The sequence below is a fragment of the Erpetoichthys calabaricus genome, chromosome 8 (assembly GCF_900747795.2).
Source record: "Erpetoichthys calabaricus chromosome 8, fErpCal1.3, whole genome shotgun sequence".
NCBI lineage: Eukaryota > Metazoa > Chordata > Cladistia > Polypteriformes > Polypteridae > Erpetoichthys > Erpetoichthys calabaricus.
Genome location: NC_041401.2, coordinates 20,436,625 through 20,453,970, shown reverse-complemented (window position 1 = coordinate 20,453,970; position 17,346 = coordinate 20,436,625). Strand labels below are relative to the sequence as shown.

Sequence of the window (17,346 nt, the reverse complement as noted above, 5' to 3'; positions counted from 1 at the left end):
ACGCTGCCTGCCTTGCAACAGATTTGTCCAAATTCTTGTGGTCCAGCCGTGCAGCCCAGTGCTTCAGGTACTATGACACACCACTTACCATTACAAAGCCCTCACTTTTCAGTTTGTAGATGATTTACATTTTAGCACCAGGAGACCTTTGCTTACATGCCCAACACCTGGTGAACACCACCCAGCACAGCAGCTCTTCATTTCACCATCTTACAGGTCATTTTATTGCTGTCCAGATGGGCTTTGATCACCTGAGTAAATGGCCAGCCCTCAAGATCTTCTTCACCGTCACTGTTTTTTTAGTATCGGCGACTCAGTCTTACAGATCGACTAAACCAACTTCCACCTTTGTCCTATTTAAAAGCTCTGTTATGAATTGCTTCACTGTATACCTTCTTAAACATCAATGTGCCTGAGTGACTCTTCAGAGCGATGACCCATTCACATGAAGGCTCCAGAAAGAGCCTTTAGATCCGTAACAGGCTCCATACAGTAAGTAACCAGAAACAGACTTATGAAATGTCAATAAGTGCTGATTTTAAAAGGATGCTTACTGCATGCAGTCACACAGGCTAAGTTCAGGTTTTCTTAATCTTTAGGTCACCTACCATACATTAGGATATCTGGTTTTTTTTTCCTACAAGTTAGGATGTTTTCCAAAGCACAAAGAACCAACTTCATATGCAGAGCACCAGAATGCAATGGTGCTTTGTCAAGCAATGGAGCTATGAGGAACCTCACCTCCCCAATAAAGACCCTTAACATGCCATTAAAGTAGAGCATATGATGCATTTGCCTTGTATGGCACCTTTCACAGATTGCTTTACCTCAAGACGCTTCTCACAGTATGTTACTAAAACGGATTTTAAACAATGCAATTTCATCAGTCAGTCCTGTATTTTACAAATATTACTATCAAATATGCTCCTGTTTGCTTTATCTTACCCAACACAAAGGCACTATATATACACTATAATCTGCTTTTGAGTCCCCTGAGTGAATATTATTATTTTCAGTTTATTTTGTGAGAACTATTACCTGGCTTTGTGTCCCCTTTTCGTATTTTTCTATAACCCGTTTATCCATTACAGAGTCACTGGGGGTCCTTACCAGTAGCCTCGGGTGACTTTCCCTTTTTTGTCGCAAAGCACAAGTGATTGAAGGCTTATCTCGCAGCAGCGCCCCCTATTGATACAACATTTTACAGAAACAGATCAAACTTCTCTGAAGAACAAAACAATTCTGACGGCCTTGAAGATGACACTTATTTTAAGGACCATGGACTCTCATAGCCTGGAAGACGATTTGAAGAATACATGAGTGATTACGGTGAACCTTTAAACAAATCTCACTCCAAAAACACATTCTTTGCTTTCATAAAGATTAGCCAAATACTTTAAATCTATTTAAAATATTTAAAAAAACATCAACTTTATTTGTTCAAATTAATTAGACATGACACAAAACAGATGGATCTAACGGAATTGTATAAAGTCAATAGGATTATTTTTAACAGACAAGCAGAAGTACTCCACTCTGAAAATGAACAATTGTGGAGGTTCTCTTTATACAACTAATTTAAATCACTTAAATGTAACAGCAAATATAATTATTTTAAGTTTTTCTTAACATTTTTTAGTTACATTGACTTCAATTTGTTAGATGTCACACTAACAATCTATGTTGAAACAAAGCAATCAGACCATTTTATTAAACATAAGTACAATCTGTCTGAAGGACTGTTGTCGTCACTCGCTTATTTTATGTTAATCGTTCTCAAAATGAATACTTTTCTTGTCTTCTATACACAGTTAAACTAAGTTGTTTTAACTTAAAAAAATCAAGTTTTATAGCCATCCATGACTATCCCATATTTGCATAATATATGATATTTTACATAAAGCTCCGCCCCTTTGTTGACAACACGTTCACATTCTGAGATTGATCCCCACATCTTTGTAAACTTGGAAAGAAAGTTAAAGGTTTCTAGTAATTTGATTATTTTTGTTCCAAATGCTGTGGGTTTTGTGGGGTTGTGGAAGCCAATTTATGTTACTTGATACACGTCGTCCACCTTGCATCAGAAAAGCGTCTTTTTCTTTATTTCCAATACAACAATGGGTTACACTTCAGTTTAGGTACTGCAAGCATGTATCCATTACTCATTCACTCTTATGTAACAAGACCTTAATAAACACTCCTTTGGGTCTTCATAACACTTAGAAAACCTCAGTAGACTGGTTATTCATCTCTTGTGCAGTGCGGCATATCGACATGCTGGCTGTTAATATGAAGGATTCACCAGTCTTATAATAAACTTGTCATTTCAAGAGAAGCGTGTCTCAGTGAAGCCCCCTCAGACCACCCCAAAGTGAAGTTTTGTTAGTCGGTCACATTGCAGAGATGAAGAAACACATTACTGATGCTTTGTAAGAGTCACGAAGGCTCAAAGAAATGTATGTTAAGGCCTTGTTACATAATAATAAATGATTAATAGATGCATTTTTGCAGTACCTAAACTAAAGTGTCACCCAGCAATGTAATTTATGTTGAGACTACATGAAAAATGCAATTAAGTAAAATAAAAGTTGTTCACCTTAGGCAGTAATAAGTGAATCACTGCACACTTAATAATGGAAACACTACTGATATACATTGAATATTAATTACATCTCATGTATTTACATAGATTGAATGTGACCGCCATAAAGTCACAAGTAGGATTTACTGAATTTACGTAGGTAGAAAAACTTAAATTAAATTCAAAGATTTACTTGAGTGTGATATTTAATAATTATATAGACAGAATTTCTCTCTCTCTCTCTCTCTCTCTCTCTCATATATATATATATATATAAAATCCAGTGTCTGTCTGTCTGTCTGTTTGAATGTTTGTCCGCTTTTCACAAGAGAACTACTTAATGGATTTAGATCGGGTTTTCTCTATAATTTTCTTGAACATTCTGTTTGATTTTGTGACTCCCCTCATTACGCTAAGTATCATAGTTTGCTTGCGGCACCAATTTATTTGTGCGAATCCGAGAGAGATGCAGTGGGCCGAGGAGAGGAGGCGGGGCCCTCCTGACTCACGCGCTAGCCTCGGGGTGTGTACCTTACCTCTACTTAGCAAGAGAATGAGAGAACCACTTCATGGATTTAGATTGAGTTATTTTCTATAATCTGCTTTAACATTCTGGTTTATTTGGCAACTTCTCTCATCGCGCTAAGAATCATAGTTTGATTACTGGAGTGATACATTCTCGCTAATCTGAGACGGAGGCTTTGGGCCGAGGGGATGGGGAAGCGTGACGTCAGGAGTGGGGAGCCAGACCCTCCTCACTGTCCATTTTCACTAATACCCGGGCGGAGCCGCGGGGCACAGCTACTTTAGTATAAAAATAACAGCTAGCGATTAATGCATTTGAACTACATCAAGTTTATGTATAATACTTACACCATACTGAAGCCTTTCAATTTCGAACTTATGTAATCCATTCATGTTCAGTGAATGTAACTGAGAAAAGTGGAGTGAAATGCCATCTTTTACATTGGGGTTATGTGAATGAATTAGGTGGAGATTTTACATATAATTTAAATACATGAATGTGAAGTTTTCAGCCTAAATGTGAAGGTAATACAAATGGTTGTTTAACTTGTAATTTTCCTTTATATTGTACACTCTTAAAATGAGTTGTGCGGTTCCTTTGCTTGACCAAGGACCCTATAAAGCAGTGAAGGGTTCTTTTCACATGATGTTGTTTGGGCTTTGAAAAGGTTCCCAATATGTTGACAAAACTGACCTCTTCAATGTACAGTGGGCAGGATCCTAACAGATCCAGAATACCCAGACTTAGCTTGTGTTGTGGTATGCAGCAAGAGTCCATTTAAAATCAGGAACCCACTGGAAATCCATACATCTGTTTAACATCTGATCTTGGTTATTTATAGAACCTCGGTAGTTCTTTCTGGAACCTTTGTGTGGATGGCTTTGTTTTGGGAAGCAATAAGGGTTTAACTATGGCATCGCTCTGAAGAGCCTCTTTGGCACCTTTAGTTTTTAGAGTGTGGAGCAGTTCAGCTGAAAGTGGTGATGAGCAAAGCTCACTCTTTTAATTATGTGATGAAATTCTTTGGAGGGGAGTACTAACACACTGCTCCATTACTAATAACACCAAAACAGAGTTAACTCAATGTAGATAGATAGATACTTTATTAATCCCAAGGGAAAATTTACAATGTAGGGTGATCTGAGACTATGGAGACTTCAAGTGACTGGCATGTATAAGGCATGTATAAGATGAGCTTGACTTAGAATGTGTACCAGGTAACTAAAGAAACTTGTTACATTGGTGTTAACAGTGGGATTTTGTTCAGTTCCTAAGGTGAATTTAGTGAGGGAAGCGGTGAATGAATGCACAGGCTATCTTTTCAAGAATATCTGATGAGATTATATCTATGAACAGGGCCGGATTAAGACCCTTAGATGCCCTAAGCACTAAGTAATTTTGGTGCACCCTTACACTAGTAATTCAACATATTAAAACAATAACAAACTAGAAAATAAAATTTTATTTTATTATCGAAAATTTGAAATTAAACAAACATATTTATAGTAAGAAGGAAAATATTTATTTTTGTATGCTTCATTTTTTTTAATCTTAATTTTCTCCTACTTTTTTTCCTTGCAAACTCTTTGATTAGATCTTCATAATCAATCTTACTTAACACATCGGCTTCTATACATAATAGAGATAAGGCATCCAGCCTGCCTTGATGCATAGTTGTACTCAGGGGATTTTTAATATATTTTAACTGAGAAATATTATTACGTGATAATAATTTTTAATCAACTATTAACTATTATTTAAAAATACATATTGTTTTGAATCAAATTATTTTCACAATATTTTGACATAACATGGCGTGTAAGGGAATCATCATGAAACAGGAATTCCCCATCATAGATGGCACCAGTATGCAGAATGCACTGTTTAAGGCGCCATCTACGAACAGTGAGGGCATAGGGAGGTACAGGGAGGCATTATTCATTTTTCATTAAATTTTGAACATGGCTATAAATTTAATTAATTTACTAATTTATGTGATAGATTCGGCCATGAAAAATTTTTGTGGTGCCCCCTTTACCCTTGATGCCCTAAGCATATGCTTACTTTGCTTATATGGTTAATCCAGCACTGTCTATGAACCAGGGGACCCCATCAAACTGATGTCAGCATTGGGATGTTACTCTGAGTGGAGGGAGATTTTTCTAGGAGGTACTATGATGGACTGCTAAAGACATGTATCTCACTGAACTTTAGTAACATTACTTACTGTTCATAACAGTTTGTCTGTTTTTCATGCTCAACCTGATCAGGATGTTAATGAATCTCTGACTTGAGGTGTGAAGTGTATAGATCAGGAGCACAGGTCCATAAATCCATCAATCTTTTCAACCAGCTTGGTTCAAGTTCAGGGTTGCAGGAAGCTGCTAATCTATAATAGGAGAATTGGGCAAAAAGGTTACATACCCTGGACATGATTGCCAGTCCACAACATATCAGGTGTTTTAGAATCACCAATCACTTAATTAAAATCAACTTATAAAAGTCCCATTGTCCAACACTTTTGCTGTTTGCTGGACCTGACTAGTATGCTATGAAACTCCAAGTCAAGGTGTTAAGAGTCAACCAGGAAGATCATCCATCCACCTTTTTAACCATCCATCCATCCATCCATTTTCCAACCCGCTGAATCCGAACACAGGGTCACGGGGGTCTGCTGGAGCCAATCCCAGCCAACACAGGGCACAAGGCAGGAAACAATCCCGGGCAGGGTGCCAACCCACCGCAGGACACACACAAACACACCCACACACCAAGCACACACTAGGGCCAATTTAGAATCGCCAATCCACCTAACCTGCATGTCTTTGGACTGTGGGAGGAAACCGGAGCGCCCGGAGGAAACCCACGCAGACACGGGGAGAACATGCAAACTCCACGCAGGGAGGACCCGGGAAGCGAACCCAGGTCCCCAGATCACCCAACTGCGAGGCAGCAGCGCTACCCACTGTGCCACCGTGCCGCCCCCTTTTTAACCAGCTGGGTCCAATTTCAGGATTGCCGGAAGCTTCATTATGGTAGAATTGGGCAATCAGGGACAAACCCTGGACTGGACCCCAGTCCCCAACAGTCAGTCAGTCATTATCCAACCCGCTATATCCTAAAAAAGGGTCACGGGGGTCTGCTGGAGCCAGTCCCAGCCAGCACAGGGCACAAGGCAGGAACAAATCCCTGAAAGGTCACCAGCCCACCGCAGGACACACACACGTACGCACACTGGGGACAATTTAGGATCGCCAATGCACCTAACCTGCATGTCTTTGGACTGTGGGAGGAAACCCACGCAGACACGAGGAGAACATGCAAACTCCACGCAGGGAGGACCCGGGAAGCGAACCCGCTACCGGCGGCACGCCCAGTCCCTAACATATTTGGCTATTTTAGAATCATTTATTACGTAACGGTATATTTGAGTTTTAAAGGTCACATAATGAATTAAATTATATGCAAGCTAACATCCTGTGTCCCGGAAATATCGGGTGGGACAAAAAACAACCCTGGTGAGTACAGTGACACATTTCTTCACTAATGGACATCGGGCTTCGCATAAGCAGTGACGCTCTGAGCAGCTGAAGTCACTGGATTTCTGCAAGATGTTCAGGTAACTGCGCGTCTTCTTGGAAATCAATCAATCGCTTCAGGCAGCTCTACTTAAGTGGGACTCTTAGTGTGTTAAAGTAGTTGGCCATTAGTTATTCATCGCTCTTGAGTTCACCTGGAAGTGATGACAACTATTGTTTGAAAACCAGATGCCCCATGTGAAAGACATTTGCGCCTCGCCTCGCCTAGCACCCAAGACGGACACTTATTTCGTAGGGCTTTTTTTACAAGCCGACTCCTTTTCATGGAAACTCCCAGCGCCCGTTCGTCGTTGCCATGACAACGAGACTCCGCGTTTCAGGTTGCCTCTTTGCCACGCTGAGCTGCGAGGGCGGCTCTTGTTTTGCGGATTTTTTCAGGCAGCGCCGTCGATCACGAGCAGTGAAAAAACACGCGGACGAACATGAACAGGTACCGATTTATCCATCATGACGCAGACAAGCTACATAGGCCTGATTATAATTCGCGTTGACGTCTGAATTGTTTATTTTATTTAGATCACACGGTTTGGTGAAGTCGCCGAGGCATCCATCGAAGGTAAGTGCGGTTAATTTTCTTCAGTGTCACTTAATTTAATTTTATTATTTAAAAGATGTGTCGGTGTAGAAAAAGGCGATGATCTGCACGGGCAGTTTGTGGGCGAAAGCGCTTATCGGAATATACTCATCGCTAAACATATTCCGCTTGTCATGTTTTATAGCGCCATTCTCTGTAAATCGAAGAGTACAGTTTCCCCTGGAGCCAAATTTAAAATCTTGCTTTTTACATTTAAAGTTTTTCATTGTCGTAGTTTTTATTTTAAGTTGCATTCAGTGGTTTATTACGAGAAGGCAAAATACAGATTTTCCAAAAACAGCCAGTGTGTTTTCTAAGAAAAGACTGAATTAGATGCAGAAGCTTCTGGAAAGATACAGGTGTGTCTTTAATTATAATTGCAAGGAGTCCACCAGCACAATTGTGTGCAGTCCTGGGCCGATTGTGTCTGTGACAAGCTGTTCCCTTTGACTTCTTTATTTCTCTTCGTATTTAATTGTCAATCTTGCACAAGACTGCGCTGTAGTCTATACGCCTGGTTTGACTCGATCTGCTAAGCAAACAAACATATAAATACATAATAATAATAATAAAGGGCGTAAACCCAACACACTGTTTCTTAGTCCATCTCTCCTCCCCTTCTAACCTGCCATGTCCGACCAGACTTGATAGCAGGGTGGGCTTATGAATGACCAGCAGCTCATCTGAGTCCAGTTTTGGATCTTTTGTACAGTTCTACTGCTTGTCAGGGAGTGAGGTCATGGAGGGGGAAAGGGAAAGCATTCCCAGGCCGCACTCACAAAAAATAAAGAAATTCGCTGGAGAAATTTAATTCAATTACATGTAAATGTTAAACATTTCCAGCAGTTCAAACTCAGTCCGAATGGGGTTCGCTAATCAGGGTGCAAGGGATTAGGTGAATGCAGAATTACCCAGACTTCTTTTAACTGACATCTGTGAACAAACAGTTTTGTTAAACATGATAAATTCAGTATGTTGATCGTACACTCTTGCACTGCAATAATGATTTGATTCTTTCAATTAAATTAACGCCACAAAAATCTTTGTTTCAAGTAATGTTAGTTTTACATTTTAGATAAACTGGGAAGTCCCCCAGTAACAATTACAAATGTTATTTCCAGGTAGTCAGTTACACCAAAATAATTAACATATTACAGCTCCTGTAATAAAGACTGCATACTTGGTTTGCCAATAGACAGACGCCCCCAAAGCTTCCTGCATAACCTTACAAATCTTAGGTTCTTAAAGTACTATCTATCTATCTATCTATCTATCTATCTATCTATCTATCTATCTATCTATCTATCTATCTATCTATCTATCTATCTATCTATCTATCTATCTATCTATCTATTATATAGTGCCTTTAATCTATGTCTACCTCTATATCTTTATCTAGTTTTTATCTTTATCTGACGTAATGTAAATGAGTGAAGACTGCTAAAAATTTGCAATATCTTTACAATGAGTGGTCCCTTAATGCAAATATAATAATAATAATACATTTTATTTTATTTATATAGCACCTTTCCCATGCTAGAGGCGCCTATAAACTAAACCTAAAGTTAATGGTGTGCTTTTGCTAGCCCAAAATAAGTCAAAAACTTCTCAAATATTCCGGAAAACATCTCCAAATCATTCTATGTGAATCCCTCTTTTTGTCTCACTTGAAAGTGTAAAAAGAAGATCCCCAGATTTGGCAGTATTGCTGTCTGACCTCTCAACATGATTGGTGATTCTCTGTCAATGACACTTATTTGCTTTTTATAAATTTAAATTAATTGAGTTATTATGACATTCTAACAATTTTGGTCAGTTGTACTGGAAACAAATACGTAAAGACTATAAATGCACTTGTCTTCAGTTGATGTACCTGAATAATGACACATTTTCTTAAAAATAATTTTTAAAAATCTTTTAAACATTCATTCTGAGAAAATCCAGCCTAGGATAATTGGGCAGTTGCAGTATACCCTAGAAATGATTTCTTGGAGTTGTGCTCTTAAATCAGTGACAAACATTCTTGTGTTTCTTTGCAAATTGTACTTGTTAGTGTGACACTGAAGCAGTTTAAGTCTGTTGCTCTAGAAATGGATATGCAGAACCTCTAAACCATTAATTCCTTTTGAGTAAAGCAAATTTAAGTTAGCTGAGTAATAGTAACAAACCCCAAGCATCATTTTTGAGCGCTGCTAGTCTCCACTAGAGGTGAGGTTGTCATTTTCGGCAGAGTCAGATGTTTTTCTAATGGAATCTCACAGGTGACCCTGAATGGATTTTAGAATTGAAATGTGAAAAGAGGATTTTCTTCCATTCTTTTTATACAGGAGGTCTTTCATCTTTCAGGGGCTGTAGTGCTGTTTCTGGCAGACCTGAATTTTCTTGACATTTTTATATTGTTTGACGTCACAGGACTGCTCCGCTCAGTTTTCCTCAGATTTACCTACATGCAGGTCACTGGTGATTAGGGCATGCTGGTGTAAATGTTGTTTACTCGTTTCTGCTTTATTATTCACACTGATATTGTAATCTGGTGTTTATAGGAACCGTTAGAATGAAGTAAATCTATCTATTCCTCCATCAGTCCACTTCTTGAGCAAGATTTAATTTAGTTAATGGTTGCAGAGAGCTATGCATGACCAGCCCCGATAGCCGGGGTCTCAGGGTGCGAACCAGCCCTGGATAGGATATCAGACATTTTTATATGGGGTCAAGAATAAATCAAATGGACAGTATTTAAGTAGAAAAAATAAAATTTCAGAAGGCATCTGCACTTTTAAAAATAAAAGTGCCAAAGTGGTTCTTCAGAGGGATGTCATAGGGGAATCATTTTTGGTTCCCACATCCACATGAAGGCTCCAGATAGAACCTTTTGTTTAGAATGATAACAGATTCTAAAATAGAGCATGAGAAGAGGATAACAGATTTGTAAAAAACTAACGAGATCCTGATTTTTAAATGGACTCTTCGCCTCATACCATCACACAGGCTCAGGTTTTCTTAATCCCTTAGTGTCCTGCTTCCTCTACATTTGTTTTGTCCACACATTATTGACCCTTTCAAAGCCCAAAGAAGCAATTTCATATGTAAAGACCCCTTCCCAGTGTTATATAATCAGGGCACATACACACCCTTGAGCAATTTACACAATTCTGCTGCTAGTCGGGGGGTGAGGGTGAAAAGGGAAAGCATTCCCAGACCATGAGAGTCCCCACTATCGTGTAGGATTTTAATTTTTAGCAGTGACATGTACATTTTTCCAGTCAAACTTCTCAGTGAACCTCGTTGTCTTTATTGGTTACATCGAGACGCACCCCTTTAGATGTAAAATGTCAAAGAAGGACTTGCTACAGTTTTGAGGTCTTTCTCTATTCAGGGGGCTTCAGCCCTGTTCCTCATTTACCAAGTTCTGCATCTGCCAAACATGACTCATCTCAACAGATTTGTGTTATTTGGTGTCCTGCTCCATTTAGGTTCCCATGATTTACTAACCAGTAGGTGGCTTGTGATGAGTGCATGCTGGTGTGAGTGACATTTACACATTCATGCTTTATTATTCATACTGGTATAGAAATGTGGTGCTTTTAAGAACCTTTAGAATGAAATCCATCCATCCGTTCCTCCATCCATCAAGATTAATCTAGTTCAGGACTGCAGGGAGCCACAGCCTACCCTGACAGCTGGGGGTCTCAAGGCAGGAGGAACCTGTCCTGGATAGGATACCAGTCATTCCTATATGGGGTCAATAAGAAAAGAGAAGGGCAATAGTTAAGAGGAAATTTCTGCAGGCATCTACTCGCTTAAAAATAAAGGTGCTAAAGTGGTTTGTCAGAGCATTCCATACAGGTACTATTTTTATTTCCTAAAAGAACCATCCACATAAAGGTTTCAGTAAAAAAAACTCTTTATTTATGTCCACAGCAGGTTCTATAAATAACCATGAAAAGATGAGAGCACATTTCTGAAATACTAATGATTTCCTGATTTTTAGAACGACGCTTGCTGTATACAATCACACAGACTTGCTTCAGGTTTTCTTGATCTGTCAGTACTCTGCTAGGCAACCAATTTCTATTTTTTCCACAAATTAGAAATCTTTTGTAAAACCCCACCAGCCAATGTCACGTGCAAAGAATCCATCCCAGAATGAAGTGGTTCTTCATCAAGCAGTGGTTCTACAAGGAACCCCACCACCCAGTAAAGTGTTATTTTAGATCTGATATTTTTGGAGAAGGGTATTGGAGTATTTGGGATGATAAAAATATCAACTCTATGGCAGCCTTCTGTATTTTAACAAATAGGAGTGGAAGTGTTTTAAGAACTGAACAGGGAATTAGTCAATACACAGATTAAATGTGCAGATGTCTTAGGTTGACATGAAAGTAGATGGGTCTTTATGGTTGTTATTACATCTGCACTGCGAAGATAGGAAAAACAGCTACTGATTTTAAGGATCAGACGTTGAGTCGTAGACAGAGAATAAGCTGGTCAAAATGTAAAGATACATGCGATTCAGCAAACTCCAATATGTAAGATAAAAATTAAAGTTGTGGAACGTGCCAAAAAAAAGTTAGAAAATGGCAGAAAAATGTCTGTTTTCTTCACACTCACTAAATGTTATGATCAGGAGTTCCAAACATGGTGAAAGGGTGTGAGGCCTCCAGAATAAGCCACAAAAGCAGGTGATGACCTAAACTGGACAGCGCAGAAGTGTCTCACCCTAAGGCAGGCCACACCCCAACTGCTACCAGCAGGCTTTGGCCTTCATGGCGTAAAAATGTGGCACTTGCTATTAAAGTTCAGAATCTAACAAGTGTCTCAAAATGGGAGAAAAAACATTAAAATTCTGGCTTATAAATGGAAGGACAAAGATTTTTTTTAAATTAAACAATTTGTTTAAAAAAATAAGGAAATATAGCATTATATTTGTATTTAACACACTGCTGCACACTTAAGAAAAAGTCATTACTCGCCATGTTGTTTATTCCACCTGGGATTTTGTGAATCATTGGAGACTTGTGTAGATTGTATGAAGGCATGAATAAGATGTGCATTTCTTATAATGTGTACCTGGTAAGAAGAGAAACTTGTTACATTGGTGTTAACAGTCAGATTTGTTACAAAAGCGCAAAAGAAACCTATTTGTTACAATAGAAACTTGTTGCATCGGTCTTTTTCTGTCAGTACTTAAGGTTAATTTAGTAAGGGACGATGTGAATGAGTGCATAGCATGTCTTTTCAAGAATATCTGATGAGATTATATCTATGAGTGAGGAGACCCAATGAAACTGGTGTCAGAATGGGGATGTTCCTCTGTGAAAGGTGATTTCTGTAGGAGGAACTATGGTGGACTGCTGAAGATGTCTGTCTTCAAACTTTGGTAACACCACTCACTGTGCACAACAGTCTCTATTTGTTTTTCTTGCTTGACCTGACCAGGATGCTAATGGGTCTCCAACTCTAGATGTTAAGTGTAGATCAGGAGCACAGGTCCATTAATCCATCCATCTTTTCATCCAGCTTGGATCAAATTCAGGATTGCAGGAAACTCCAAGTCCTTGGTAGAAGAACTGGGCAAAAAGGGACAAACCCTGAATGGGATGCCAGTCCATAGCATATTGGCTATTTTAGATTCACCAATTACATAATTAATTCAACTTATAAAGTTCCCAGAACAAAACTGCTACCCCTAGGCTTTGGTCTTGCAGGCCCAAAAATGCAGAGGTTGTAGTTAAGGTTCACAATATTACAAATGTCTCAAAATGTCTAATGAGGGAGAGAAACCATTAAAATTCTAGCTTGTAAACAGAAGGGTAAATATGTATCTTTATAATTGTTTTTATAAATGTTATAAAAGTGTTTATTAACAAAAATAAAGAAATGTAACAAATTGCTTAAAAGAACAGAAACAGTGTGCCTAAAAAGGCAATCTGAGGTAATCAAGTTCAAGCCACAATTGGAAAGCAGTAATCCAAGAAAAAAAGCAGTAAAATCACCAAAATTAGTCCATCCAAAGAAGAAACAACGTTTCCAAGCTCCACTGTTAACTCAGTGCTGCACTGCTGGGTCTCGCTTTCTCACTGAGGATATATAAAGGCAGAGGGAGGAGCCAGCAGCGGTGATGTCAATGTGGCCCCACCTCCCAGGGCATCACCCACAGAGCACAGAAAATGGCAGCACATTTAAAAGAGACAGAATACGAACACAAAGTAACAGACATATCTGACAGAAATAACATAAAAATGTGAAAAACATTTAAAATGACCAAAAACAAATTTAAAACATAAAATAAATACAAATTAGGGATTAAACCCAAATACCCAACACTGTACATACTACTTTTCAGCTATCACCAGAGTCTGTTTTTAGGCTGGTTTTCTGGTACCTGGTATTTCCATTGTAATGCTGAGGATATACTTAAAGCTATGTGACACATGCAGTTGCAGATGCTGCTGCAACACAGGCAGTGCACTGTGCTGATTATATTTGCATGCGTACTTTATGTAAATCTGGGGGAATCCACCAGGTGGCAGTGCAAGAAATCATCACCGTTGACCAAACAATGTCTGGTTTCACTGTGTTGCGAGTTGAGGGAAGATGTGATCAAGACAAAAATATGTATAAAAACTACACATGACTACACCTATAATTCGTTACTTTTGAAAGTTCTCCAGTTTTGACTATCGCAAGGTTTTTGCTTTAATTTGAAGCAAATTTTGAATACCAGTTTGTGTATGCTGCCATCTTTTATAGTGGCAACATGAGGACATCACATGTAACATCGTTCAACATAACTAGCAAACAACATACAGCAAAACGGCTCCCGAAATGGCAGCATCCATAAAAAAAGCATTAAGGAAAATGGCAGCATAATGATGTCAGAAAATTAACAACAAAAATAAACCGCTGCAGTGATTACAATAATAATAATTAAAAAAAATAAACAAGGCGATACCAAAAAGTATTCTGACAGCAAGGCAAACATTGTTCAATCGATCAGGTGAACATTGGCAAAGACCTAGATTGTAAACCTGTACTTATTAAGTCGGCAGTTCTCAAACTGGGGGGGGCGCGAAGTAACAAAAAAGGGGGCGCGATTGTTGCCATATGTGGCGTAATTTTGCTATTCGTAGGAAAATTTTAAACTTGTAGCGGTGTATCGGCAGCAAAAAATATAGGAATACATTTTATTAGGGTTTCAAAAAAACGTTAGGGGGGCACGATTAAAACTGTTTTAAAAACTCGGGTTGCAAATACTTAAAGATTGAGAAACTGTATTAAGTAAAGCTGTTCCTAATTATTTTCTTCTGCAAAGAGTCCTTGGTGTTATAGATCCATCCATCCATCCCGCTATATCCTAACTACAGGGTCATGGGGGTCTGCTGGAGCCAATCCCAGCCATCACAGGGCGCAAGTTAGGAAACATAAAGAATATATTGCAATCCACTTAAACACAGTAACACAGAGTTAGGGCCGGATATACTTAACACTACTCGACTCGTACGCTAGCAGGCGCTGCTGCTACACAAGCAGTGTACTGTCTATACTTGCAGGTGTACTTTATGTAAATCTGGAGGAATCAACCAGGCGGCAGTGAGAGAAATCATGATGGTTAGACAACAACGTCTGGTTTTGCTATGTTGTGAGTTGAGGGAAGAAAGATGTTGAAGATAAAAATTCTCTGCATTTTGATGCTGTTGCGAAGGTTCAAAAAAAGATGGCAACCGCGACACTGAAGATGGTATGTGAGACGTTTAAATGCATTGCGTCATTACAATGGGGAATATGCAACACTTGTATTGCCTATGCGAGAAATGGATGAAGAAAATCAACATGAATACTGTCAGAATGTAAGTTTGGTGATTTGATTCACCACATTGAACCGTTCATCAAACTTTGAAGCACGTGGATTGATCCTGATGGAGCTGCAATGCTGCTTTGACATCACATATTTATAGTAAGCAACGATGCTGACGTCACGTACCAAAACCTGAACACACATGCCACCCAGATTTTTTTCTGGTGATGTGCTCGTAGGACGCGTCAAAAAAAAACGCTGGGAATGCGTGGCAGCCATGATGCGTGCGCGTAAGCATTCTGAGCGTGAAGTATAACCCAGCTCTAAGTCGTCACTCTAATATAAAGTGTACACTGATTTACATTCAACATTAGTCACACAGAAGACATGGAGGTTATGTTTTTGGTGCTGTTTTTTTAAGCTTTTTACACTTTTATTAGAGCTTTTACTGTTTTCTGTTTTGTTTTTTGCGGAGCAGAGTTCTCATTTCTGTCATTTTTAGTGATATTAGATTGTGTGTAGCACTTTGTTACAGATCAAATTTTCAGGTCAGTTTAAATGTTGTCAGTGAAGGTTTGCTTTTTGTCTGCTGTCCTCCACCTTTGCTATTCTGTTTTACATAAGAAAGTGAGAGTTACATAAAGCTCTTGCTAATATCTGAATTAAATCCTTGTCTTCTTCATGAGGACAAAGGTGCAGACCACTCAGTATCTGGGACAACATCATTGACCCACCTGGGTTGTAAGAGCCAGTATTGTCTATAAAGGCCCTTAGCAGGCCTATTTAGACTCCTTAGCCAACCCAACAGTGTTTCCCATTGCAGAGCAAGGATTCTAAAGCTTTAACACAAGCTTTAACACAAATTGAATCTGAACGTTCATAAGCAGCCTGGACATCTTTTAATAACGGTGGCTGGCAGAGTGATTGCTGCTTTCACAAATGATTTTTGGAGTAAGTGAACATCATCACAACAAAGTGCTGTTCATCTAGCCAGTCAGTCATTTTCCAATCCGCTATATCCTAACACAGGGTCACGGGGGTCTGCTGGAGCCAATCCCAGCTAACACTGGGCGCAAGGCAGGAACAAATCCCGGGCAGGGTGCCAGCCCACCACAGGACACACACACAGGCACACCAAGCACACACTAGGGACAATTTAGAATTGCCGATGCACCTAACCTGCATGTTTTTGGACTGTGGGAGGAAACCGAAGCAGCTGGAGGAAACCCACGCAGACACAGGGAGAACATGCAAACTCCATGCAGGGAGGACCTGGGAAGTGAACCCAGGTCTCCTTACTACGAGGCAGCAGCGCTACCACTGCATCACCATGCCGCCCATCATATAACCATTGCTTGACAAAGAACTATTTCATACTGCAAAGGGTTCTTTGTGTACAAAGTTGGTTCTTTAGGTTTTGAACAGGTTCCTAATATGTGGACCCTATTCATCTACTTTTACAAATATTAGTTTTTTCATTCTGGAGGATGGCAGCTTTGGGCATAAGGTGGTTCCCAACCCTGGGATGAATACCAGTCCTTCTTAGGGCACACTCATACATACAACCAGAGTGGGCCAGTTTAGAGTCCCCAAGTAACCTTAACTTGTTTCTGGGATGTTGGGGGAAAGGCACACTAAATCATTTACCAGCAATCATTGATTTTATTTACTCACAACCTAGTTAAATGCAGGTTTATTTTCACTGCTCTGTTTATGTAATATTTTAGTAGTTTATTTTTACATACTGTGTTTAATTGTAGCATTACCGTATATACTCGCGTATATGTCAGGTCTTGAAACCCGAAACATCGATCATAAAATCAGACCCCGACTTATACGCCTGTTCAAAAATGCGACACTTTAAATTTTTTCTTTTTTTTTTTACATGTTCTTGCTTCCTCCAGTCTCCCACCAGTTGCTCAGATGTATCGAATTTTGTTGCAGCAGCACAGTTACCAATTTCTTTCACTACTTCAACGACGTTTAATATAAAACTAGCGTCATATTTTGTTCTGATCGAACGCTCCATCGTAGATAAGGGATGCTGTTACGATAAAGGTGTATGTATACAGAAAACAGTGCCAACGTTGCTTCAGAATAGTTTGGGTATTACCGTAATGTAGGCACAATAGAGACAGAGAGAGGTTAGGACCACACTGTGCTCCGTGGTTACTCTCTCAGGTGGGCGTAAGCATATCATAATCCTTTGTACCAATAGCGTGAGTTTTCCGCATTCGACTTATACAAACAACATTATAAAATACCAGA

General features: G+C 39.3%; 1 protein-coding gene across 6 annotated transcripts in view; it reads left to right on the top strand.

Moving 5' to 3' along the window:
- The window catches only part of erich2 (glutamate-rich 2), a 140,009-nt gene that overhangs the window by 8,197 nt on the left and 114,466 nt on the right, over positions 1-17,346 (top strand). For 3 of the 6 annotated variants that reach the window (XM_051930682.1, XM_051930681.1, XM_028806318.2), the window contains exon 3: positions 7,223-7,262. The exons of 2 other annotated variants lie outside the window; for them this stretch is intronic. In XM_051930682.1, the coding sequence (XP_051786642.1) occupies positions 7,223-7,262 (40 nt within the window). Of the gene's footprint in view, positions 1-6,929; positions 7,137-7,222; positions 7,263-17,346 lie in introns of those variants that run through there. One more of the 6 variants, XM_028806320.2, reaches the window with a different exon arrangement.